Here is a 25555-nt window from a genome sequence, read left to right on the forward strand (position 1 = left end):
ACACAGGGACAGGGGGACAGTGGGATGGGGACAACCCCAATGGGGACATCGAGGACAGGGACATTGGGGGGGGGGCACAAGGATGGGGGGGACACCGGGACAAGGATGGGGGGGACAAGGACAAAGAGGGGGGGACACGGGGGTGGGGTGGGGACATCGGCGGGGGACCCACTGGGACCAGCCCCCCCCGTCCCCCTCCCCCCCAAAACTAAACTTTTTTGAGGCCGCGTTGCCAATCCCGCTCTTTATTGAACCAAACGGGGTGTGGGGGTGGGGGGTGGGGGGCGGGACCCCCAACATTTTGGGCTCAGAACAGCAAAAAACAGCAAAAAACAGAAACGACGCCTTCCAGCTGCGGCTCCACTCTCAGTCCTGGGGGAAAGAAACCCCCCCAAAAAATGGGGGGGGGGGGGCAATTTGGGGGGGGTCCCAATTTTTGGGGGGGGGTCCCAAAGTTTTTTGGGGGGGGTCCGCAAATTTGGGGGGGGGGCTGTAAGAGGGGGAAGGGTGAAAACGGGAGCGGGATTTAGGGGGGTGTAGTTTTTTTTTTTGGGGGGGGGCAGATTTTTTGGGGGGTCCTCAAATTTTGGGGGGGTTTCTGAAGTTTTTTTTTGGGGGGGGGGTCCTCAAATTTGGGGGGGGGGGGAGCTGGGAGAGGGGGAGGGTGAAAATGGCAGGATTTGGGGGGAGGTGGAAATGGGGGGGTGCATTTTGGGGTGAGGGGGCACTTTGGGAGTGGGGAGGGTGAAAATTTGGGGGGCAATTTGGGGGGGGGAAATTGGGGGGGGATTGGGGTAAAATTGGAGGGGGTATTTGGGGGGAGAGGGTGGAAATGGAGGCAATTTTGGGGTGGGGGGGGCCAAATTTGGGGAGGGGGGAAGTAGGGGGGGTAAACAAAAAAAAAGGGGGGGGCGTTGGGGGGAAATTTGGGGGGGGGAGGCAACATTTCGCCCCCCCCCCCTCACCTCGATTCCCAGGATGGTGGAGTCAAAGAGGTCCCGGACCTGGGGGGGGGGGGAAGCACCCAGGACCCCCCCCTTGGTGCTGGGGGGGCCGTGGGGGGGGGGCTCACCTGGTCCAGCTGTGGTGGGGGCTCCTCGCTGCTGCCCCCCCCCCCTCCTCCTCCTCCTCCTCCTCCTCCTCCTCTTTCTCCTCCACCACACTTAACCTGGGGACGAATCTGGGAGCCCCCCCAGTATGCCCAGTGCCTCCCAGTATGCCCAGTGCCCCCCCAGTATGCCCAGTGCCTCCCCGCAGTCCCTCCCAGTATGCTCATTGCCCCCCCAGTCCCATCCCAGTGCTCTCCAATATGCCCAGTGCCTCCCCCCAGTCCTTCCCAGTATGCCCAGTGCACCCCCAGTCCCATCCCAGTACCCCCAGTGTCCCCCAGTATGCCCAGTGCCCCCCCCACAGTCCCTCCCACTATGCTCAGTGCCCTCCCAGTCCCATCCCAGTATCCCCCAGTGTCCCCCCAGTATGCCCATTGCCCCTCCAGTCCCATCCCAGTGCTCCCCGATATGCCCAGTGCCACCCCAGTCCCTCCCAGTATGCCCAATAACCCCCCCCAGTGCCCCCCCAGTATGCCCAGTGCCCCCCAGTCTCACCCTAGTGCCTCCCAGTCCCCCCCAGTCCCCCTCCAGTGCCCCCCAGTATGCCCAGTGCCCCCCCATCCCATCCCAGTGCCCTCCCAGTACCTCCCAGTTCCCCCCATTGCCCCCCCAGCCCATTTTGGGGGTGCCCCCCCCCCCAAACTCACCCCCTTGGGCTGGGAATGCAGAGCTCCCACGGGGACGGGGGGGAAGGTGAGCGCTGGGCTGAGGGGGGGGCTGGGGCCCTGCCAGGTCTCTGGGGGGGGGGGGGGGGGGCACAAAAAGGGGGGGGGCGATGTGAGACCCCCCCACACACAGGGTTTGTCCCACCCCTGGGACCCCAAATCCCCCTCCCCAGGAACCCCAAATCCCCCCCAAATCCCCCCCCCCAGGACCCCAAATCCTCCCCCAACTTCCCCCAAAGACCCCAAGCCCCCCCCTCAAGGACCCCAAATCCTCCCCAGGAACCCCAAATCCCCCCCCAGGTCCCCAAATCCCTCTTCAGGACCCCAAATTCCCCCAAAATCCTCCCCCAGGAACCCCAAATCCTCCCCCAGGACCCCAAATCTCCCTGAGGACCCCGAATGCCCCCCCCTACACCCCAAATCCCCCCCTAACTTTCCCCGAGGACCCCAAGCCCCCCCCCCTCAAGGACCCCAACCCCCCCCAGGAACACCAAATCCCCCCCAGGGACCCCAAATCCTCTCCCCCTGCACTCCTAATCCCCCTAAATCCCCCCTCAAAGACCCCAAATCCCCCCCAGGACCCCCTATAATCCCGCCTAACTCCCTCCAAATCCCCTCTAACCCCCCCAAATCTCCCCAACCCCCCCCCAAACCCCCCCAAATCCCCTGAACCCCCCCATACCCGCAGCAGGCGGTGGCAGCGCTCCTGCAGCAGGTCCCCCATGCCCCCATTCCCACCCCAAATCCTCCCCAAACTCCCCCTAACTCCCCCCAAATCCCTTATAACCCCCCGAAATCCCCCTATAACCCCCCTGAATCCCCCCCAAATCCCCTATAGCCCCCCCAAATCCCCTCTATCCCCCCCCAAATCCCCTATAACCCCCCCAAATCCCCCTGAAACCCCCTATAATCCCCCTATAATCTCCCCGAATCCCCCCCAAATCCCCTCTAACCCCCCCAAATCCCTCTGAACCCCCCCCAAACCCCCCCCAAATCCCCCGACCCCCCCCGTACCCGCAGCAGGCGGTGGCAGCGCTCCCCCAGCAGGTCCCTCAGGCGGCTCCTCACCAGCTCCCACCGCCCCCGCACCTGCGACCCCCGGCTGCCGAGGGCCCCCTGGGCTCGGGAGGCCGCCCCCAGCACCTCCGGCCCCGTCTGCGCCAGCGCCTGCTCCAGGGGTTGCGGGGTATGGGGTGGGGGTCACGGCCACCCCAAAGGGCCAGGGGACACGGGGACCCTACGGGGAATGGGGACCCCAAAGGCCAAGGGGATATGGTGACCCTATAAGGATTGGGGACACGATGATCCCAAAGGGTGAGGGGACATGGTGACCCTATAAGGATTGGGGACACGGGGACCCTATAAGGACTGTGGACAGGGGGACCCTATGGGGAATGGGGATCCCAAAGGGCAAGGGGACAGGGGGACCCTATAAGGATTGAGGACACGGGGACCCTATGGGGAATGGGTGACCCTATAAGGACTGTGGACAGGGGGACCCTATGGGGAATGGGGATCCCAAAGGGCAAGGGGACAGGGGGACCCTATAAGGATTGAGGACACGGGGACCCTATGGGGAATGGGTGACCCTATAAGGATTGGGGACATGGTGACCCTATGGGGAATGGGGATCCCAAAGGGCCAGAAGACACGGGGACCCTATAAGGATTGGGGACATGGGGACCCTATGGGGTATGGGGACCCCAAAGGCCAAGGGGATATGGTGACCCTATAAGGACTGGGGACACGGGGACCCTATGGGGAATGGGGATCCCAAAGAGCCAGGGGACACGGGGACACTATAAGGATTGGTGACATGGTGATCCCAAAGGGTGAGGGGACACGGGGACCCTGTAAGGACTGGGGACGGGGGGGGCGGGACAAAGGGGACACGTACGGGGCAGGGGCCGGGCCCCCCCTGAGCCCCCCGCTTCTCCTGCAGGGTGGCCTCGATGTCGCTGCCGGAGTCATCACTGCTGCTGGTGTCCCTGTGGGGACAGTGGGGACAGCAAGGGGGGGGGCTGTTGTCACCTCCCCCCCCCAAAAAAAAAAACAAAAAAAAAAACACAACTCACGTGCTGGGGGGGGAGCTGGGGGGCGGGTCCTGGGGACCAGCTGGGAACTTTGAGGACATGGTGACAGCAGCGCTGGGGGGGGGACACAGGTTGGGGGGTGTTGGAAGCCCCCCCATTTGGAGAGGGCCCCCCCCAGGTCCTGCAGAATGGGGACGTGGGGGGGGCAAACACCCCCCATGAGTCGTTTGGGGGGGTCCTGAGACCCCAAACACCCCCTGAGGTTACACGGGGGGGACCCAAAGCCCCCCAGAGTCCCATTGGGGGGTGTCCCAAAGCCCCTCAAGGTCACTCGGGGGGGGTCCCAAGGCCCCAAATCCCCCCCCCCCCGAGCAGTGTGGGACGGTCCCAAGGCCCCTCAAGGCCCCTCAAGGCCCCTCAAGGCCCCCCAGGGTCACACTGGGGGGGGGTCCCAAGGCCCCAAAACCCCTCAGGGTAATGTGGGGGGGTCCCAAGCCCCCCCTGGGGTCACGTGAAGGGGGCTCTCCCCCCCCCCGCCTGCCTCGCCTCGCGCCGCCTCACCTCTCCCCTGCCCGCACCTGCGCCCGGCCCGCAGCGCGCACGCTCACAAACAGGGGGCGGGGCCTGGGGACGGGGCCTGCGGGGCCCAGAGGAGGGCCCCTGTGGCCTGGGGTCCCTATGGGGCCCTATAGGGGAGGCCCTGTGGCCCCTAGAAGCGGGTCCCTATGGGGCCCTATGGCCTGGGGTGCTTATGGGGTCCTGTAGCTGGGTCCTTCTGGCCCCCTATGGCTTGGGGTCCCTATAGGACCCTATAGGTGGGCCCCTATGGCCCCCTATGGCTTGGGGTCTCCTCAGGGCCCTATAGGTGGGCCCCTATGGCCCGGGGTCCCTATAGGACGCTATAGGTGGGTCCCTATGGCCTGGGGTCCCTATAGGACCCTATAGGTGGTCCCTATGGCCCCCTATGGCTTGGGGTCTCTTTAGGGCCCTATAGGTGGGCCCCTATGGCCCGGGGTCCCTATGGGGCCCTATAGCCGGGTCCCTATAGCGCCCTATAACCAGGTCACTATGGTACCCCATGGCCTGGGGTCCCTATGGAGCCCTATAGCCAGTTCCCTATAACGCTCTATAACCAAGTCCCTGTAGCAGCACCCTGTGGTCTGCGGTCCCTATAGGATCCTATAGGTGGGCCCCTATAGCCCCCTATTGGCCCAGGTTCCCTGTAGGGCTCTATAGGGCCCTATGGCCTGGGGTTCCTATAGGACCCTATAGGCGTCTTCCTATGGCCCTCTATGTCCCAGGGTCCCTATAGGACCCTATAGGTCCCTATAGGTCCCTAAAGCCCTATAGGTCCCTATGGCCCTCTATGGCTCTATAGGTCCCTATAGGGCTCTATAGGGCCCTATGGCGTGGGTCCCTATAGGGCCCTATAGCTGGGTCCCTATGGCCCCTATTGCCTGGGGTCCCTATAGCCCCCTATGGCCCAGGGGCGGTGCTCCCAGTGCCCCTCCAAAGCCTTCCCAGTGCTCCCAGTGCCCCTCCAGTCTCCCCCAGTGCCTCCCAGTGCCCCTCCAAAGCTTTCCCAATACTCCCAGTTCCCCCCAGTCTCTCCCAGTTCCCTCCCAGTCTCTCCCAGTTCCCCCAGTCTCTCCCAGAGTCCTGCAGCACCTTCCAGTGCTCTCCCAGTGCTTCCCGGTCTCTCCCAGCACCTCCCAGTGTCCCTCCAGCACCTCCCAGTGTCCCCCTATATCTCCCAGTGCCCCCCCAGCCTCTCCCAGTGACCCCCAACGCCCTCCCAGCTCCCCCCAGCGCCCCCCAGTCTCTCCCACTGCCCCCCCCACCCCTCCCAGTGCCCCCCCCCGACTGTCCCAGTCCTCCCCAGTCTCTCCCAGTGCCCCCTCAGCCTCTCCCAGTGCCCCCCCCGCGCCCCCCCCGGACCCCCCCAGTGCTGGGTGTGGCACCTGACACACAGCGACTCCTACGTCCTGCGGCTCTGAGGGGGGGGACGGGGACAGGGGGACAATGGGGACAGCAGGATGGGGGCATGGGGACACGGGGACAATGGGATGGGGACATGGGGACAAGGACATCAGGACAAGGACACTGGGATGGGGACATCGGGACAAGGACATCGATATGAGATCAGGATGGGGACACTGGGACAAGGACATTGGCACGGGGACATAGGGGTGGGGACATCGGGACAAGGACATTGGGATGAGGACGTTGGGATGGGGACACTGGGACAAGGACACAGGGATGGGGACATCAGGGTGGGGAGAGTGGGATGGGGACATTGGGATGACATCGGGATGACAGGATGGGGACACTGGGATGGGGACATGGGGACAAGGACATCAGGACAAGGACACTGCGATGGGGACACGGGGACAAGGACATTGGGGTGGGGACACGGGGACAAGGACATTGGGGTGGGCACATTGGGATGGGGACAGTGGGACAAAGACATTGGTAATGGGGACACTGGGATGGGGACATTGGGACAAGGACATCAGGACAAGGACATTGGGGTGGGGATACGGGGACATGGGGACAGGGGGACAATGGGACGGGGACAGCGGGATGGGGATATTGGGGACAAGGAGATCAGGACAAGGACAATGGGATGGGGACATCGGGATGGGGACACAGGGACATGGGGACAGGGGGACAAGGACAGTGGGATGGGGACATTGGGGTGGGGACACGGGGACAAGGACATCAGGATGATATCAGGGTGGGACATTGGGATGGGGACACTGGGATGAGGACAGGGGGACAAGGACATCAGAATTGGGACAGCAGGATGGTGGCATCAGGATGGGGACACAGGGACAAGGACACTGGGATGGGGACAGCAGGATGGGGACATGGGGACAGGGACATCAGGACAAGGACATTGGGATGGGGACACGGGGACAGGGGGACAATGGGATGGGGACAGCAGGATGGGGATATTGGGGACAAAGACATTGGTAATGGGGACACTGGGATGGGGACAGGGGGACAGGGGGACAATGGGCTGGGGGGGTCAATGGGGGGAACTGGGAGGTAGTGGGAGGGCACTGGGATGGGATAGGGGGGGGCACTGGGCATACTGGGGGGCACTGGGGGGGGTTATTGGGCATACTGGGAGGGATTGTCCTTGAGTTTTTGTTTTGTTTTGTTTTGTTTTTGGGGGGGGGAGGTGACAACAGCCCCCCCTTGCTGTCCCCACTGTCCCCACAGGGACACCAGCAGCAGTGACAACGACTCCGGCAGCGACTTCGAGGCCACCCTGCAGGAGAAGCGGGGGGCTCAGGGGGGGCCCAGCACCCGCCTCCGCCCTGTACGTGTCCCCTTTGTGTCCCCCCCCGTCCCCAAAGCCGTGCCCTCCCTTGTCACCCCCGTGTCACCTCCGCAGGTCCCCAAACATCCCCGGAGGGAGCCCAGCGAGGACGGCAGCAGCTCGGAGGAGAATGTCCTCTACCAGGCTGTCATGGACGGCAGGGTGGCCATCGAGGTGACACGGGGACAGGGGGGGACATGGGGACAGGGGGGGACATGGGGACATGTTGGGGGGCACAGGGACACACAGGGATAAAGGGACACGCGAGCAAAACCAGCTCCCAAAGGGACACGGGGACGTGTCCACCTTGGGAAGGGGACATGGGGGGGGGGGCATTTGCTCAAATGTGGGGCCACCACGTGTTACCACGTGTCACCACATGTCACCACGTGTCACCACGTGTCACCACATGTCACCACATGTCACCACGTGTCACCACGTGTCACCACGTGTCACCATGTGTCACCACGTGTCACTGTGCCCGCAGGTGGCAGTGGACGAGTGGCTGCAGGGCTACAAGCGGGACCGGGAGCCGGCCTTCCTGGAGCTCGTCAACTTCATCGTCCGCTCCTGCGGCTGCCGAGGTGCGGCCGCCCCGCTCCCCGTCCCCCTGTCACCCCCCCAGGGGACGTCCCCGTCAGCCGCCGTGTCCCCTCCCGGCAGGCACGGTGACGCTGGCCATGCTGCGGGAGCAGCAGAACACCGAGATCATCCAGCGGCTGACCGAGACCTTCAGCGAGGTACTGGGGGATGTGTGGTGGTGTGGGGATGCCGCCATCTTGTCTCCTCTGTGAGGCGGCCATCTTGTCTCCTCTGTGAGGCGGCCATCTTGTCACCGCTGTGACGCCGCCATCTTGTCTCCTTGCATCCCCACCACTTCCTCTCTTTGCGTCCCCTCCATTTTGTCACCTGTGTGACCCCAGCATTTTGTCCCTTGTGTCCTGGATGCTTTATATTTTTCGTATTGCTGCTGTTTTGTTATTTCTGTGAGGCGGCCATCTTGTTACCTGTGTGACGCCGCCATCTTGTCACCTCACTTCCTTGCTATTTTGTCCCTCTGCATCCCTGCCACTTTGTCACCTGTGTGACCCAACGCTTTGTCCCTGTGTCCCCAACACGTTATTTTTCTGCGTTGCCTCCAGTTTGTCATCTCTGTGAGGCAGCCATCTTGTCACCTGCGTGAGGCCGCCATTTTGTCCCCTTGCGTCCCCATTTTGTCGTCCCCACAGTTCTGTCCCTTTGCGTCCCCCCATTTTGTCCCTTTGTGTGCCCCCATTTTATCCCTTTGCCTTTCCTCATTTTGTCCCTTTGTGTCCCCATTTTGTCCCTTTATGTCCCCCCCCATTTTGTCCCTTTCCATGGTCCCCCTTTTCGTTGTCCCCTTTGCATGGGACAAAATGGGTATTTTGTCCCTTTACATCCCCACCACCTTGTCCCTTTTCATTCCCAATTTCACCCCTTTCCACCGCCCCATTTTGTCCCTTTATGTCCCCCCTATTTTGTCCCTTTCCATGGTCCCCCTTTTCGTTGTCCCCTTTGCATGGGACAAAATGGGTATTTTGTCCCTTTACATCCCCACCACCTTGTCCCTTTTCATTCCCAATTTCACCCCTTTCCACCGCCCCATTTTGTCCCTTTATGTCCCCCCTATTTTGTCCCTTCCAATCCCCATCTTGTCCCTTTATGCCCCCCTTATTTTGTCCCTTTACGTTCCCACCACGTTGTCCCTTTGTGTCCCTGTTCTGTCCCTTCCAATCCCCCATTTTGTCCCTTTGTGTCCCTATTTTGTCCCTTTGTGTCCCTATTTTGTCCCTTTGCATCCCCATGTTGTCCCTTTGCATCCCCATGTTGTCCCTTTGTGTCCCACCATTTTGTCCGTCCCTACCAATCTCCCCATTTTGTCCCCTTGTGTCCCTGTTTTGTCCCCTTGTGTCCCCATGTTGTCCCTTTGCATCCCTATTTTGTCCCTTTATGTTCTCCCTATTTTGTCTCTTTACATCCCCCTGTGTTGCCCCCTTGTGTCCCCGCTTTGTCCCCTTGTGTCCCCATTTTCTCCCTTTCCGCCCCCATTTTCTCCCTTTCCGCCCCCATTTCCCCCCTGTCCATCCCCGCCGCCTCATCCCTTCGTGTCCCCGTTCTGCCCCCGTGTCCCCCCCCAGGACTCCTCCGACTACCCCCTGTCCCTCTCCACGGGGCCGTGGCGCCGTTTTCGGGCCTCTTTTGGGGCCGTGGTGACAGCGGTGGCCCTGCGGAGCCGCCACGCCGTCCTCTACGATGGCTTCCTCCTCGGCGGCCTCACCGCGCTGCTCACCAGCCTCGCCGACTCCCAAGTGCGCGCCTTCCGCCACACGGCCACCTTGGCAGGTAGGTGACACCCCCCACCCCCAACTTGTCACCCGCCGGGTGTCCCCGACGCCCCCCCCGCCACCGTCCCGCTGTCCCCAGCCATGAAGCTGATGACGGCGCTGGTGGAGGTGGCGCTGGGGCTGAGCCAGCGCCGCGACAACACCCGGAGGCTCTACGAGGCCGAAAGGGGGAAAAGCCCCCCCCGGAGAGCCCCCGGCAAGCTGGAGGCGCTGCAGGAGACGCTGCGGGAGGTGGGTGACGTTTGGGGACGCGGTGGGGACACGGGCACGGGCGCCCCGGTGACGCCCGTGGGTGCCGTCCAGCTCCAGGAGCAGCAGGAGGAGATCGAGGCCGTGATGAACGCCATCTTCAAGGGGGTCTTCGTGCACCGATACAGGTGGGGGGGCGCTGGAGTGGTGCTGGGCGGAACTGGGTACCACTGGGTGGCACTGGGTGGCATTGGGGTGGTGCTGGGGGGCACTGGGGTGGTGCTGGAGGGCACTGGGGTGATGCTGGAGGATACTGGGTGGCACTGGGGTGGCTCTGGGTGGCACTGCATGGTGCTGGGCAGCACTGGGGTGGTGCTGGGGGCACTGGGTGGCAATGGGTGGCACTGGGAACAGCGTGGTTAGGGACTGGAGCCAGTGGGGAGAGCCCAGTTGGGGACTGGGACCAGTTTGGAACTGGGACGCAACCAAGTTGGGTTCTTCTTGGAGAAGGTTGTCACCAGGAGGGGTTGTCACTGTGGTGGCACTGGGGACAGCCCAGTTGGGAACTGGGACCAGTTTGCATCTGGGAATGAAACTAAGTTGAGTTTTCCTTGGAGAACGTCACCAGTTGTGGTTGGGACCTGGGACCAGTCTGGAACTGGGATGGAACCAAGTTGGGTTCTCCTTGGAGAACGTCACCAGGAGGGGTTGGGGACCGGGACCAGGACGTTGTCACCAGGACAGGGGGATCCCTGGGGTGGCCCTGGGGACCCCGAGCGTGTCGGGGCCGTGGTGTCCCCAAGGCGCTGTCCCTGTGGCGGTGTCCCCCTGGCGGTGTCCCCAAGGCGCTGTCCCCCCCCCAGGGACGTGGTGCCCGACGTGCGCGCGCTGTGCATGGAGGAGCTGGGGACGTGGATGTGCAGCTTCCCGGCCTCCTTCCTCACCGACGGCCACCTCAAGTACCTCGGCTGGACCCTGCACGACAAGGTGGGGACATCCTGGGGACACCTTGGGGACACAGGGACAGCTGGGGGGCATGGGGACACTGTGGGGACACCTCGGGGACAAAGGGACACCTTGGGGATATGGGGACACTGTGGGGACACCCTGGAGACAAAGGGACACCCTGGGGACATGGGGACACTGTGGGGACATGGGGATGCCTTGGGGACACAGGGACAGCTGTGAGAGCATGGGGGTATCTTGGGGACACAGTGACACCTTGGGGACATGGGGACACCTTGGGGACAAGGGGACACCTTGGGGACATGGGGACACTCTGGGGACACCTTGGGGACACAGGGACACCTCGGGGACACCTTGGGGACATGGGGACACTGTGGGGACACCTTGGGGTCACAGGGACACCTTGGGGACACAGGGACAGCTGGGGGGCATGGGGACACTGTGGGGACACCCTGGAGACAAAGGGACACCTTGGGGACATGGGGACACTGTGGGGACACCCTGGAGACAAAGGGACACCCTGGGGACATGGGGACACTGTGGGGGCATAGGGATGCCTTGAGGGACACCTCGGGGACATGTGGTTCCCTGGGAGGGACACCTGGGGACCTTTGGGGCCAGGAGGGGACCCTTAGGGACACCTGAGGATGGGAGGGGACACTTGGGGACACTTGGGGCAGGGAGGGGACACTTGGCGTAGGGAGAGGAGACCCTTGGGGACCACTGGGGCTGGGAGAGGGGACACTTGGGGACCTTTGTGGCCGGGAGGGGACCCTTGGGGACACTTGGGGACACTTGGGGACACTTGGGGTCAGGAGAGGAGACACTTGGGGACATTTGGGGCTGGGAAGGGACCTTTGGGGACACTTGAGGCCAGGAGAGGATGACTGGGGACCTTTGGGAGCAGGATGGGGGAAACTTGGGGACCACTGGGGCTGGGAGGGGACCCCTGGGGACACTTGGGGACACTTGGTGTCAGGAGAGGAGACCCTTGGGGACCACTGGGGCTGGGAGAGGGGACCCTTGGGGACCTTTGGGGCTGGAAGGGGACCCTTGGGGTTAGGAGAGGAGACCCTTGGGGACATTTGGGGCTGGGAAGGGACCTTTGGGGACACTTGGGGCCAGGAGAGGATGGCTGGGGACCTTTGGGAGCAGGATGGGGGAAACTTGGGGACCACTGGGGCTGGGAGGGGACCTCTGGGGACACTTGGGGACACTTGGGACCAGGAGGGGACACTTGGTGTCAGGAGAGGAGACACTTGGGGACCCCTGGGGCTGGGAGAGGGGACCCTTGGGGACCTTTGGGGCTGGAAGGGGACACGGGGTTAGGAGAGGAGACCCTTGGGGACCTTTGGGGCCGGGAGGGGACCCTTGGGGACACTTGGGGACACTTGGGGTCAGGAGAGGAGACACCTGGGGACCTTTGTGGCCGGGAGGGGACCCTTGGGGACACTTGGGGCCAGGATGGGAGGCACTTGGGGACTGCTGGGACCAGGAAGGGATGGCTGGGGACCTTTGGGGACAGGATGGGGGACACTTGGGGCTGGGAGAGGGGACATCTGGGGACCTTTGGGATTGGGAGGGGATCCGTGGGGACACTTAGGGACACTTGGGGCCAGGAGGAGATGGCTGGGGACCTTTGGGAGCAGGATGGGGGACCCTTGGGGCTGGGAGGGGACACTTGGGGTTAGGAGAGGAGACCCTTGGGGACCTTTGTGGCTGGGAGGGGACCCTTGGGGACACTTGGGACCAGGAGGTGACACTTGGCGTCAGGAGAGGAGACACTTGGGGACCACTGGGGCTGGGAGAGGGGACCCTTGGGGACCACTGGGTCTGGGAGGGGACACTTGGGGTTAGGAGAGGAGACCCTTGGGGACCTTTGTGGCCGGGAGGGGACCCTTGGGGACACTTGGGGACACTTGGGGACCCGCAGCAGGGGGAGGTGCGTCTGCGCTGCGTGCGGGCGCTGCAGGGGCTGTACGCCCGCCGGGACACGGCTGCGCACATGGAGCTCTTCACCGGGCGCTTCAAGGTGAGCGTGTCCCCCCCCCGTGTCCCCAGCGCTGTCACCTCCCTGCCGAGGTCCCCAGGGGGTGACAACGGGTGTGTGTCCCCCCCCCCAGGCCCACTTGGTGTCCATGGTGCAGGACAAGGACCCCGTGGTGGCCGTGGAGGTGGTGAAGCTGCTGACGGTGATGCTGGAGTGAGTTTGGGGACGTTGGGGACACAGGGGGGACATTGGGGACATGGGGGATGTTGGGGACATCGGGGACATGGGGGGGACCTTGGGGACATCGGGGACATGGGGAGCATTGGGGATTGGGGGCAGGGGGATGTTGGGGATGTTGGGGACATGGGGGGGGGACATTGGGGACAAGGGGGGGACACTGGGGACATGGGGGACATTGGGGATAATGGGGACATTGGGGATGGGGGACATTGGGGGACATGGGGGACAAGGGGGACATGGGGACGTTGGGGACATGGGACACTGGGAACATGGGGACATAGGGGCGTTGGGGACATGGGGATATTGGGGATATGGGGGGGACACTGGGGACATGGGGGACATTGGGGACATGGGGATATTGGGGATATGGGGGGGACAAGGGGGACATTGGGGATGTTGGGGTCATTGGGGACAAGGACATTTGGGACAGGGGAACATTGGGGATGGGGAGATAAGGGGTACATTGGGGACGGGGGTCATGGTGGACAAGAGGGACATGGGGGGGACATTGGGGACAAGGGGGACATTGGGGGCATTGGGGACGTTGGGGACACGGGGGATGGGGACACTGGGGACACCGGTTAGGGTCTGAGAGCACCAAGGGGGACACAAAACGGGCGAGACGAAGCCAGGCAGGACACGGGGCTGGGGGGTTGGGACACGGCTCGGGGACAGGGGACACAGCCGGGGGACAGCGGTGTCCCCGTTGTCACCCCAGCACTGTGGCCGAGGCGCTGACGGAGGCCGATTGTCACCGCGTCTACCCGGCCGTCTTCTGCAGCCGCCGTCCCCTCGCCACCGCCGCCGGCCTCTTCCTCTACCGCAGGTGAGGCCGGGCCACCCCCTTGTCCCCTCCTGTGTCACCTCCCCTGTCCCCTGTCCCCTCTCGGTGTCACCCCCCGGGTATCGTCCCCAGTCGGTGCTGCCACCGGGTGCGAGGCTTGGTGGCACCTGGGGATGTCCTCGTGGGGATGGTGGCACCCGGTCCTGCCTTGTCCCCGCCAGTCTCTTTGTGTCCCCAACTCTGTCCCCACACCCATGGGACCCCCTTGTCCCCATCCTGTGTTCTTTTATGTCCCCAACCCTGTCCCCATCCCCATGGGACCCCCCTGTCCCCATCCCATGTCCTTTGCTGTCCCCAATCCTGTCCCCATTCCCTGTGTCCATTTGTGTCCCCAACCCTGTCCCCATGCCCTTGGGACCCCCGTGTCCCCATCCCGTGTCTCTTTCTGTCCCCCTGTCCCCACTCCCTCTCCCCCAAAAACCCATCTCGGGACCCTGAACCCCCTGATGTCCCCACCCAGCTGTCCCCTTCCCAATGTCACCCCCTGTCCTTGTCCCCAGCCTGCTGTCCCCGCGGCACGAGGGTGACACCGAGCCGTCCCCTGGCAGTGGGGACAACCGCACCTTCTTCCGCCTGCTGCTGACCTTCTTCATCGAGAGCGAGGTGACACCCTGGGGACACCCTGGGGACACTCTGGGGGCACTCTGGGGGCACCCAAGGGACACCCAGGGACACCCTGGGGACAGCTGGGGACACCCAGGGGACACCAAGTGGCACCCAAGGGACCCCAGGTGGCCCCGGGTGACCCCAGGGGACACCCAAGGGACCCCCGGTGACCCCGGTGCCCCCCGGTGCCAGCGCTGTCCCTGTCCCCAGCTCCACCAGCACGCCGCGTACCTCGTGGACAGCCTCTGGGACTGCGCCGGGACCCAGCTGCGGGACTGGGACACGGCCGGGGGGCTGCTGCTGGAGGAGGCCCCCGAGGAGGGTGGGCAACTGGGGGGCACTGGGAGCCACTGGGAGGGGACTGGGAGGCACTGGGAGGGCGCTAGGGGGCACTGGGAAGGACTGGGAGGCACTAAGATGGCACCAGGGGGCACTGGGAGGGACTGGGATGGGACTGGGGGGCACTGAGATGGTGCCAGGGGGCACTGGGAGGGCACTGGGAAGAACTGGGAGGCACTGGGGGGTACTGGGGAGTACTAGGATGGGACTGGGAGGAACTGGGGATAACTGGGAGGGCACCAGAGGGCACTGGGGGGGACTGGGATGGGACTGGGGGGCACTGGGAGGGCACTGGGATGGACACAGCTGGGGGAGGCTGCTGCTGGAGGAGGCCCCCGGGGAGGGTGGGCAACTGGGAGGCACTGGGAGGGCACTGGGAAGAACTGGGAGGGAACTGGGAGGCACTGGGGAGTACTGGGATGGGACTGGGAGAAACTGGGGATAACTGGGAGGTACTGGGAGGGCACTGGGATGGACATGGCTGGGTCGGGGACTGCTGCTGGAGGAGGCCCCTGGGGAATATGGGCAACTGGGGGCACTGGGAGCCACTGGGAGGGGGCTGGTGGGAACAAGGGGGCACTGGGACGGGACTGGGGGGGGCACTGGGATGACACTGTGGGGAACTGGGGTGGCACTGGAGATCACTGGGGGGCACTGGGGGGCACTGGGAGGGTGCTAGTGGGCACTGGGAGGGAACTGGGAGGCACTGGGATGGCACTGGGAGACAATGAGGGGAACAGGGATGGGACTGAGGGGCACTGGGGATAACTGGAAGGGACTGGAATGGGACTGGGAGGGTGCCAGGGGGCACTGGGAAAGACTGGGAGGCACGGGGAGGATGCTAGGAGGGAACTGGGAGGCACTGGGGGGTACTGGGGAGTACTGGGATGGGACTGGGAGGAACGGGGGATAACTGGGTGGGCACCAGGGGTCACTGGGAGGCACTGGGATGGCGCCAGGGGACACTGGGATGATACTGGGGGGAGCTGGGGGGCACTGGGAACCTCCCCAACCCCCTCCCAGTCCCCCCAGTCCCCCCCCAACCCCCTCCCAGTCCATCCCAGTCCCTCCCAGTCCCCCCCAGCCCCCTCCCAGCCCCCCCAGTCCCCCCCAGTCCCGTCCCAGTCCCTCCCGGTCCATCCCAGTTCCCCCCCCAGCGCTCAGCGACCAGCAGGAGAAGGCCCTGGTGGAGATCCTGGCGGCCAGCGCCAAGCGGGCGGCGGGGGAGGGGCCCCCAGTGGGACGGGGACCCCCCCGCAAGGTAGGGGGGGGCGGTGTCACCTGGGGGTGACTGTCACCTGGGGGGGGTCTCAGTGTCACCAAAGGGGGTTATTGTCACCGGGGGGGGGTCATTGTCCCCAAGGGTGGGGGGTTATTGTCATGTGGGGGGGTGTTATTGTCACCTGGGGGGGTCTCACTGTCCCTGGGGGGGGGTCTCAGTGTCACCAAGGGGGGGTTATTGTCATCTTGGGGGGGGTCATTGTCACTTGGGGGGGTTATTGTCACCCGGGGGGGTCTCAGTGTCACCAAGGGGGGGTCAGTATTATCTTGGGGGGGGTCATTGTCCCCAAGGGGGGGTCTTAATGTCACCAAGGGGGGGTTAGTGTCCCCAACGGGGGGTTATTGTCACTGGGGGGTGGGCCGTTGTCCCCAAGGGGGGGTCTCAGTGTCCCCTTTGGGGGGTCGCTGTCACCTGGGGGGGGTCAGTGCCACCTGATGGGGTATCATTGACCCCCAGGGGGTGTCATTGTCCCGGGGGGGGGTCATTGTCATCATTGTCACCTGTGTCCCCCCCCAGGCGCCCCCCAAGGGGAGGCGGGCGGTGACGGAGCAGCGCTCGCGGCTCAGCCTCTGCCTGGCCCCCATCCTGCCCCGGCTGCTGGCCAAGGTGAGGGGACCCCGGGGGGGCCTCGGGGACATTTTTGGGGTGGGGGGACACCCGGGTGACCCCCCCTCACTCCCTGTGACCCCCCCTCACCCTGTGTGACCCCCCCAAAAAAAAAGTTTTCGGCGGACGAGGAGAAGGTGACGCCGCTGCTGGAGGTGCTGAGCTGCTTCGAGCTCAGCGTCTACTGCACCGCGCGGCTGGAGAGGGTGAGCGCAGGCCCTATAGGGTCAGCCGGCCCCATAGTGTCACCTGGCACCAGTCCTATAGGGTCGGCTGGTCCTTTAGGGTCACCTGGTCCTTATAGGGTCACCTGGCCCCAATCCTACAGGGTCAGCTGGTCCTTTAGGGTCCCCTGGTCCTTATAGGGTCACCTGACCCCAATCCTGTAGGGTCACCCAGTCCTGTAGGGTCACCCGGTCCCAACCCTATAGGGTCGGCTGGTCCTTTAGGGTCCCCTGGTCCTTATAGGGTCACCTGGTCCCAACCCTATAGGGTCAGCCGGTCCTATAGGTTCATCTGGTCCCTATAGGGTCACCCGGTCCCAACCCTATAGGGTCAGCTGGTCCTATAGGGTCACCCAGTCCTTATAGGGTAACCTGGCCCCGATCCTGTAGGGTCACCCAGTCCTATAGGGTCATCTGGTCCCAACCCTATAGGGTCACCCAGTTCTATAGGGTCACCATGTCCCCTCACCCTTTGGGGTCCCCTGGCTCTTTGGGGTCACCATGTTCCCAAACCCCATTTCCTCATTGTGTCCCCCAGTCCTTATAGGGTCGCCATGTCCCCTTGCCCTTTGGAATCCCCGTTCCCCATAGGGTCCCCGTGTCCCCTGGCCCTTTGGGTTCCCCGTGGCCCCAATCCTTATAGGGTCACCCATTCCCCATAGGGCCCCTGTGTCCCCAATCCTTATAGGGTCCCCGTGTTCCCTCACCCTTTGGGATCACCATGTCCCCAGTCCTTATAGGGTCGCCACGTCCTACTGCCCTTTGGGATCCCCGTTCCCCATAGGGTTCCTGTGTCCCCAGTCCTTATAGGGTCACCCATCCCCGATAGGGTCCCCATGTCCCCAGTTCTTATAGGGTCCCCGTGTCCCCTGGCCCTTTGGGGTGGCCGTGACCCCCACCCCATACCCCGCAGCCCCTGGAGCAGGCGCTGGCGCAGCTGCAGGAGCTGGTGCAGAAGCACACGGGGCCGGAGGTGCTGGGGGCGGCCTCCCGAGCCCTGGGGGCCCTCTGCGACCCCCGGCTGCCGCTGCGGGGGCGCGGGGAGCTGGTGAGGAGCCGCCTGGGGGACCTGCTGGGGGAGCGCTGCCACCGCCTGCTGCGGGTATAGAGGGGATTGGGGGGGATTTGGGGGGATTTGGGGGGGATTCAGGGGGGTTATAGGGGATTTGGAGGGAGTTAGGGGGGATTGTAGGGGGTTTTGGGGGGATTTGGGGTGGTTTTGGGGTAGTGGGGTGGAGGTAGTGGGGCAGGGATAGGGGCATGGGGGACCTGCTGGGGGAGCGCTGCCACCGCCTGTTGCGGGTACGGGGGTGTAGAGGGGATTTGGGGGGGCTTAGAGGGGATTTGGGGGGGATTTGGGAGGATTACAGGGGGTTTTGGGGGGATTTGGAGGGGGTTAGAGGGGATTTGGGGGGGTGAGAGGGGATTGGGGGGGGTGAGAGGGGATTGGGAGGGTTAGAGGGGATTTGGGGGGGATTCAGGGGGATTATAAGGGGTTTGGGGGGAGTTTAGGGCGGATTATAGAGCATTTTGGAGGGATTTAGGGGGGTTATAGGGCATTTGGGGGGGTTAGAGGGGATTTGGAGGGGTTAGAGGGGATTTGGAGGGGATTTAGGGGGGGTTAGAGGGGATTTGGGGGGATTTGGGGTGGGTTTGGAGGGATTTGGGGGGGTTAGAGGGGATTTGGGGGGATTTGGGGTGGGTTTGGAGGGATTTGGGGGGATTTGGAGGGGTTATAGGGGATTTGGGGGGGATTAGGGGGAGTTTGGGGGGATTCGGGGTGGGTTTGGGGGTTATAGGGGGAGTTTGGGGGCATTTATGGAGGTTATAGGGGATTTGGGGGGGATTTGGGGTTGGTTTGGAGGGATTTGGGGGGGTTAGAGGGGATTTGGGGGGGCTAGAGTGGATTTGGGGGGGATTCAGGGGGATTTGGGGGGGATTCGGGGGGATTCAGGGGGATTATAAGGGGTTTGGGGGGAGTGTAGGGGGGATTATAGAGCATTTTGGAGGGATTTAGGGGGGTTATGGGGGATTTGGGGGGGTTATAGAGGATTTGGGAGGGTTTAGGAGGAGTTTGGGGAAGATTTGGAGTGGTAATGGGGTGGGGATGGGGGCATGGGGGACCTGCTGGGGGAGCGCTGCCACCGCCTGCTGCGGGTACGGGGGAGTTCAGGGGATTTGGGGGGTTAGAGGGGATTATAGGGGGATTTAGGGGGGGTTAGAGGGGATTTTGGGGGATTTGGGGAGACTATAGGGGATTTGGGGGGATTCAGGGGGGTTATAGGGGATTCGGGGGGGTTCAGAGGGGCTATGGGGGATTTGGGGAGGATTTGGGGTGGGTTTGGAGGGATTTGGGAGGGATTCAGGGGGATTATGGGGGGATTTGGGGGGGATTCAGGAGAATTATGGGGGGATTTGGGGAGTTAGAGGGGATTGGGGGGGGTTAGGGGATTTGGGGGGATTTGGGGGGGGTTTGGAGGGATTTGGAGGGTTTATAGGGGTTTGGGGGAGTTTAGGGGGGATCATAGAGCATTTTGGAGGGATTTAGAGGGGTTATAGGGGATTTGGGGGGGATTATAGGGGGTTTTGGGAGGATTTGGGGGGATTATAGGGGATTTGGGGTGGGTTGGGGGGTTTAGAGCTGGGCTGGGGGTGTTGGGGTGTCCCCAGCCCCCCGGGGTGTCCCCAGCTGTCCCCAACCCCCTGTCCACCCCCCGCAGTTGCCGTCCCTGGACGAGGAGGAGCTGTACAGCGCCACCGCCACCCTAAAGCGCCTCTCCGTCCTCTTCAAGTGTGCCCCGTGTCCCCAACGTGTCCCCAACGTGTCCCCAACGTGTCCCCAACGTGTCCCCAACGTGTCCCCAATGTGTCCCCCCCCTGTCCCCAAGCGTGCCCCCCCATCCCCTGGGGCACTGGCCCCATGTCCCTGTCCCCTTTCCCCCTATTCCCATGTCCCTAGTATTCCCTGATGTCCCCTTCCCAATGTCCCTGTCCCCTTCCCAGTGTCCCCGTCCCCTTCCCAGTGTCCCTGTCCCCATTTCCATGTCCCTGTCCCCTTCCCGGTGTCCCCATCTCCCTGTCCCCATGTCCCACCTCCATGTCCCCATATCCCCATGTCCCCTGTCCCCTGTCCCCCTGTCCCTGTCCCCATATCCCCATGTTCCCATGTCCCCTGTCCCCATGTCCCCATGTCCCCCTGTCCCCTGTCCCTGTCCCTGTCCCCATATCCCCATGTCCCCGTGTCCCCTGTCCCCATGTTCCCATATCCCCATGTCCCCTGTCCCCATATCCCCATGTCCCCCTGTCCCCGTGTCCCCTGTCCCCATGTTCCCATGTCCCCATGTCCCCTGTCCCCTGTCCCCATGTCCCCTGTCCCTGTCCCTGTCCCCGCAGCGCCCACGACCTGACGCCCTGGCAGCTCTTCGAGCCCTGCACCCTCCTCCTGCGGCGCGCGGCCGACACGGGCGAGGTGCCCCCGCAGGTACCTGGGGACACTGGGGACACTGGGGGACACTGGGGACACTGGGGACATTGGGGACAACTCCAGGGAGGGGACACGAGGCCACTGTGTGTCCCCACAGCTCCTTGTCCCCGCCATCACCTGCGCCCACTTCCACATCCTCTGGGAGCTGTCGCGGCTGGCCAACACCGACGTCCCCCAGGTGAGCTTGGGGACATGGGGACAACTGGGGACACTGGGGACAGTTGGGGACACTGGGGACACTGGGGAAGGGGACAGGGACATGGGGGCACTGGGGGAGGGGACGGGGACATGGGGACACTGGGGGTAAGGGGAGAAAAGGGACGCTGTGGGGACAGGGACTTGGGGGTTTGGGGACGTTGGGAAGGGGGCAGGGGTGTGGGGACGGGGATGTGGGGACACTGGGCGGGGCTGGGGACATGGGGACAGAGGGACATGGGGCAGGGGACAGGGACAGGATATGGGGACAGGGATAGGACACGGGGACAGGGACATGGGGACAGGAATAGGACACGGGGACAGGACAGGGGGACAGGAACAGGGACATGGGGACAGGAATAGGACACGGGGACAGGACAGGGGGACAGGAACAGGGACATGGGGACATGGATGGGGACATTGGGACAAGAATAGGACACAGGGACAGGGATAGGACATGGGGACAGGGACATGAGGACAGGAATAGGATGTGGGGACATAGATGGAGACATGGGGACAGGATGTGGGGACAGGGACAGGACACAGGGATGGGGACAGGATATGGGAACACGGATAGGGACATGGGGACAGGACACAGGGATGGGGACAGGATATGGGAACATGGATAGGGACATGGGGACAGGAATAGGACAGGGACAGGACTTGGGGACAGGGACAGGACACGGGGATGGGGACAGGATATGGGGACGGGGACAGGACATGGGGACGGGGATGGGGACACCACATGGGGACACATGGGGAAAAGGACCCCCAGCAGCGCCACCACCCCAGGGTAGGGACAGACAACAGGGGGACAGCGGGGAGGGGACAACAGGGGGACAACCCCCTCTTTGCGAGGACGTGGCCCCGGCTTGGGGACATCCCCAGGTGCCAGCCGGCTGTCCCCAAATGCCACCCGGCTGTCCCCAGGAGCAGCTGCTGAGCCTGAAGGACAAAACCACCTCCTTCTGCGCCCTGTGCCAGAGCTGCCTCTCCAACGGCGACGCCGGCGTCCGGGAGCAGGTGACAGCGAGGGGACAGAGGGCGAGGTGGCACCTCGGTGGCCCCGTGCCGACCTTGTCCCCGTTGTCCCCGTTGTCCCCAAGGCCTTCGTGGTGCTGAGTGACCTCCTGCTGGTGCTGGGCCCCTCGGGGACACGCGGGGCCGGGGCGGCGCTGGCCCCACTGCGGCTGGTGCCCGACGTGGAGCTGCGCTCCCAGCTGGCCGCCGTGCTCCTCGACCACGTCTTCAGCCCTGGGGACAGGGACGGTGACGGTGAGGTCCCCAACGCGTCCCCAACCCGTCCCCAAGGTGGCCCCGGGGGGCCTCGGGTGGCCCCCGTGGGCGTGAAGTGGCCCCCGTGGTCCCAAAGTGGTCCCGATGTCCCCAAGGTGGCCCTGAGACATCTCCGAGCAGTCCCTGGTGGCCTTGAGATGTCTCTGAGGTGGCCCTGGTGGCCCCAAGATGTCCCCTCATGTCCCCAACGCGTCCCCAACCCGTCCCCAAGGTGGCCCCCGTGGTCATGAAGTGGCCCCCGTGGCCCCAAAGTGGTCCCAATGTCCCCAAGGTGGCCCCGAGACATCTCCGAGCAGTCCATGGTGGCCTCAGGATGGCTTTGAGGTGGCCATGGTGGCCCCAAGATGTCCCCTTGTGTCCCTTTGATGTCCCCAAGATGTCCAAAAGCCCCCTGAAGGACTTCTCCCATCTGGTTCTGGCTTCCCTTTGGTGCCCCAAATCCCCTCAACATCCCCTTAGTGCCCCCAAACCCCACGGAGGACCTCCCTCAGCTGCTCCTGGCGTCCTTTCCGTGTCCCCCAGCTGTCCCCAAGCTGTCCCCTTGTCCCCGCAGAGCCCGATGCCGCCGAGGCACACATGGAGGACCTGCACCGCCGCCGCATGCTGCTGGCCGGCTTCTGCAAGCTCATCATCTACAACGTCCTGGAGCCCAGCGCCGCCTCTGACGTCTTGAAGTACTATGACAAGGTGGGGACAGGGCTGGGGACACTGTCCCCCCCCCCCGCTGTCCCCTCGGTTCTTTGGGGACCCCCCCGTTTCCCCCCAGTTTCACGCCGAGTACGGGGACATCATCAAGGAGACGCTGGCGTGCATCCGCCGCATGGACGGCCAGGAGTGGGCGCGCGTCGTGCTGCTCAGCCTGCAGCAGGTCCGGGGGGCGTCCTGGGGGGGCTTCAGGGGGATTTGGGGTTGGGGGGAGGCTCCAGAGGGGGATTTGGGGTTCTTCAGGGGATTTCAGGGGGCCCTGGGGGGGGCTTCAGGGGGATTTGGGGGGCCTGGGGGGCTCCAAAGGGGGATTTGGGGTTCCTCGGGGGGTTCCAGGAGGTCCTGGGGGGCTTCAGGGGGATTTGGGGTTGTGGGGGGGCTCCAGAGGGGGCTTTAGGGTTCCTTGGGGGGCTTCAGGATGTCCTGGGTGGGCTTCAGGGGAATTTGGGGTTCCTTGGGTGCTCCAGATGGGGATTTGGGATTCTTAGGGGGCTCCAGGAGGTCATGGGGGGCTCCAGAGGGGGCTTTTGGGGTCCCTGCGGTGCTCTGGGGGGGGGCTTCAGATGGATTTGGGGTCATCTGGGTGCTCCGGGGGGACTTCTGGGTTCCCCTGGGGGGTTCTCAGAGGTTTGGGGGGGGGGTCAGATGGATTTGGGGTCATTGGGGTGCTCCGGGGGGGCTTTTGGGGTCCCTGGGGGGCTCCAGGTGGATCTGGGATTATTGGGGGGCTCTGGGGGGGCTTTTGGGGTCTCTGGGGTGCTCGGGGGGGCTTCAGGTGTATTTGGGGTCATTGGGGGGGGGCTAGGGGGGCTTTTGGGGTCTCTGGGGTTCTCTGGGGTGGGCTTCAGATGGATTTGAGGTCATCAGGGTACTCTGGGGGGGCTTTTGGGGTCCCTGGGGGGCTCCAGGTGGATTTAGGGTTATCGGGGGGGCTCTGGAGGGGGGGATTTTGGGGTCTTTCTGACCGTGCCCCCCCCAGGTGATGACGGAGCTGCTGATGGAGCACGGCCCCGGGGTGCGGGGGGTCCCCGCTTTTGGGGGGCTGTGGGATTTGGGGCGCCGCCTCTCCCTATTCTTCGGCCCCCGCCCCCAACCCAACCGCCAAGTGCTACTGCGCCTGCACCGGTAATGGGGGGGGGGGAACCGGGGGAGGCACGGATATTTGGGGGGGGGCGGTCCTGGGGGTGTGGGGAGGGGGTTTTGGGGGTATAGGAGGGGGTTTTGGGGTGATGGGGGGGCTTTTGGAGGGGCTCTGGGGTGTTGGGGCAATTTGGGGGGGGTCAGTGGTATTTGGGGGGGGCTCTGGGGTTTTTTAGGAGGGGTCCTGGGGGTCTTGGGAGGGGGTTTAGGGGTGGTGGGAGGGGGGTTGCGGGCATTTTGGGGGGGTTGGGTCCAGTTGGGGGAGGCTCAGGCTTTTTTTGGGGGGGGGGTCGGGGTAATTGGGGGGGGCTTGGTTTTTTTTTTGGGGGGGTCTGGGGGTGTGGGAACGGGGTTGGGGGGGTTTTGGGGGCCTGAGGAATTTGGGGGGGTCTGAAGGGGTTTGGGGGAGTCTGGGGGGTTTGGGGGGCCCTGGGGGGATTTGGGGGTCCCGGGCCTGACCCCCCCTGCTCTGTGCCCCCCCCCCCAGGGACGGCATCGCCTTTGCCCTACAAGAGGGTCCGGAGGGGGGTCCGGGGGGATCCGGGGGGGGCCCCCCTGTACCTGCCCTTCCTGGAGGTGCTCAGCGAGTTCTCCCCCCGCCTGCTGCCCCCCGACCGAGCCCTGCTGTGAGTGCGGGGGGGCCTGGGGGGGGGATTTGGGGTCCTGGGGGGGATTTGGGGTATTGAGGGGGGATTTGGGGTCTTTGAGGGGGGATTTGGGGTGTGTGTGTGCGGTATTCGGGGTCCTCAGGGATATTTGCGGTCCTGGGGGGCGGTCATTTGGGGTCCCTGAGGGGGATTTGGGGACCTTGGGAAGGGTTTGGAGTCCTGGGGGGGATTTGGGGTCCTTGGGGGGGGATTTTGGGGAGATTTGTGGTCCGGAGGGGGCGATTTGGGGTTCCTGGAGGGGGATTTGGGGTCCTTGTATGGGGATATGGGGTTCCTGGGGGGGGGTTGGGTCCTGGGGGGGATTTGGGGTGCAGGGGGGGATTTGGGGTTCTTGGAGGAAAATTTGGGGGCCCTGGGGGGGTGGATTTGGGGTCCCCCTAATTTTTGCCCCCCCCCAGGCTGACCCACCTGCAGCAGAGCTGCCAGCAGCTGGGGATGACCCCCCCGGAGCGGTCCCCGTGGCCCCCCCTGGCCGCCTACCACCGCTCCCTGCAGCCCCCCGAGCTCCCCCAAAAGAGGAGGTGCACGGAAGGTGAGGGGGGGGGCAGCGCCCCCCCGGGACCCCCCCACAATGTGCCCACCCCCCAATCTTCCCCCCTCCCTTGTCCCTGTGACCCCCCCCTTGTCCTGTCCCCCCCCCTTGTCCCTGCCCCCCCCCCCCAAGGGAGGGAGGTGACAAATTGGGGGGTGTCCTTGGAGACAAACCCCGTGTGTGGGGGGGTCTCACATCGCCCCCCCCCCCAGAGACCTGGCAGGGCCCCAGCCCCCCCCTCAGCCCAGCGGTCACCTCCACGGTGCTGCGGGCCCCCCCCGCCCCCCCTGGAAGCTCCGCGTTCCCGGCCCCAGCAGGTGAATTTGGGGGGGGGGGGGCACCCTCAAAATGGGCTGGGGGGGGGCAATGGGGGGAACTGGGAGGTACTGGGAGGGCACTGGGATGGGATGGGGGGGCACTGGGCATACTGGGGGGCACTGGAGGGGGACTGGGGGGGACTGGGAGGCACTAGGGTGAGACTGGGGGGGCACTGGGTATACTGGGGGGCACTGGTGGGGGCACTGGGGGGTAGTGGGATTGGACTGGGGTGTGCACTGGGAATGCTGGGGGGGCACTGGGGGGTACTGGTATGGGATTGGGGGGGCACTCGGCGTACTTGGGGAGACTAGGGGGGATTATTGGGCATACTGGGAGGGACTGGGGTGGCACTGGGCATACTGGGGAGCACTGGGATGGGACTGGAGGGGCAATGGGCATACTGGGAGGACACTGGGGGATACTGGGATGG

The 25555-nt window shown here is 64.3% G+C and overlaps 1 protein-coding gene and 1 long non-coding RNA gene across 2 annotated transcripts; one reads left to right on the top strand and one right to left on the bottom strand.

Moving 5' to 3' along the window:
- Positions 1 to 1092: 1092 nt before the first annotated feature.
- Positions 1093 to 5627, bottom strand: LOC140001110 (uncharacterized). Its single transcript, XR_011806255.1, has 6 exons — positions 4369 to 5627; positions 3850 to 3921; positions 3672 to 3762; positions 2789 to 2941; positions 1757 to 1845; positions 1093 to 1180 (listed from the first exon to the last, which is right to left on the bottom strand). It is a non-coding gene; the product is annotated as an uncharacterized lncRNA (long non-coding RNA).
- A 1364-nt stretch (positions 5628 to 6991) lies between these two features.
- LOC140001073 (cohesin subunit SA-3-like) lies at positions 6992 to 25128 on the top strand. The gene is made up of 28 exons (XM_072032212.1): positions 6992 to 7135; positions 7211 to 7309; positions 7623 to 7719; positions 7799 to 7875; positions 8059 to 9499; positions 9581 to 9732; positions 9805 to 9878; positions 10554 to 10677; positions 12590 to 12688; positions 12780 to 12859; positions 13605 to 13712; positions 14231 to 14333; positions 14547 to 14658; positions 15833 to 15936; positions 16474 to 16563; positions 16680 to 16769; positions 17701 to 17889; positions 19508 to 19578; positions 20181 to 20268; positions 20369 to 20449; positions 21397 to 21489; positions 21573 to 21741; positions 22316 to 22449; positions 22529 to 22630; positions 23447 to 23592; positions 24095 to 24233; positions 24674 to 24807; positions 25020 to 25128. The coding sequence occupies exons 5-28, from the start codon at positions 8467 to 8469 to the stop codon at positions 25126 to 25128; spliced, it is 3624 nt and encodes a 1207-aa protein (XP_071888313.1). The 5' UTR covers positions 6992 to 7135; positions 7211 to 7309; positions 7623 to 7719; positions 7799 to 7875; positions 8059 to 8466.
- Positions 25129 to 25555: the final 427 nt, after the last annotated feature.

Source organism: Anas platyrhynchos, chromosome 37, assembly GCF_047663525.1.
Source record: "Anas platyrhynchos isolate ZD024472 breed Pekin duck chromosome 37, IASCAAS_PekinDuck_T2T, whole genome shotgun sequence".
NCBI classification, from domain to species: Eukaryota; Metazoa; Chordata; class Aves; order Anseriformes; family Anatidae; genus Anas; species Anas platyrhynchos.

Bases quoted from the DNA above. Each gene is read 5' to 3' on its own strand.
- LOC140001073 (XM_072032212.1), top strand. From the start codon at position 8,467: ATGTCCCCCCCCATTTTGTCCCTTTCCATGGTCCCCCTTTTCGTTGTC. The intron at 9,879-10,553 runs GTGGGGGGGCGC...TCCCCCCCCCAG, and splicing joins GTCTTCGTGCACCGATACAG to GGACGTGGTGCCCGACGTGC. The intron at 24,234-24,673 runs GTGAGTGCGGGG...GCCCCCCCCCAG, and splicing joins CCCCCCGACCGAGCCCTGCT to GCTGACCCACCTGCAGCAGA.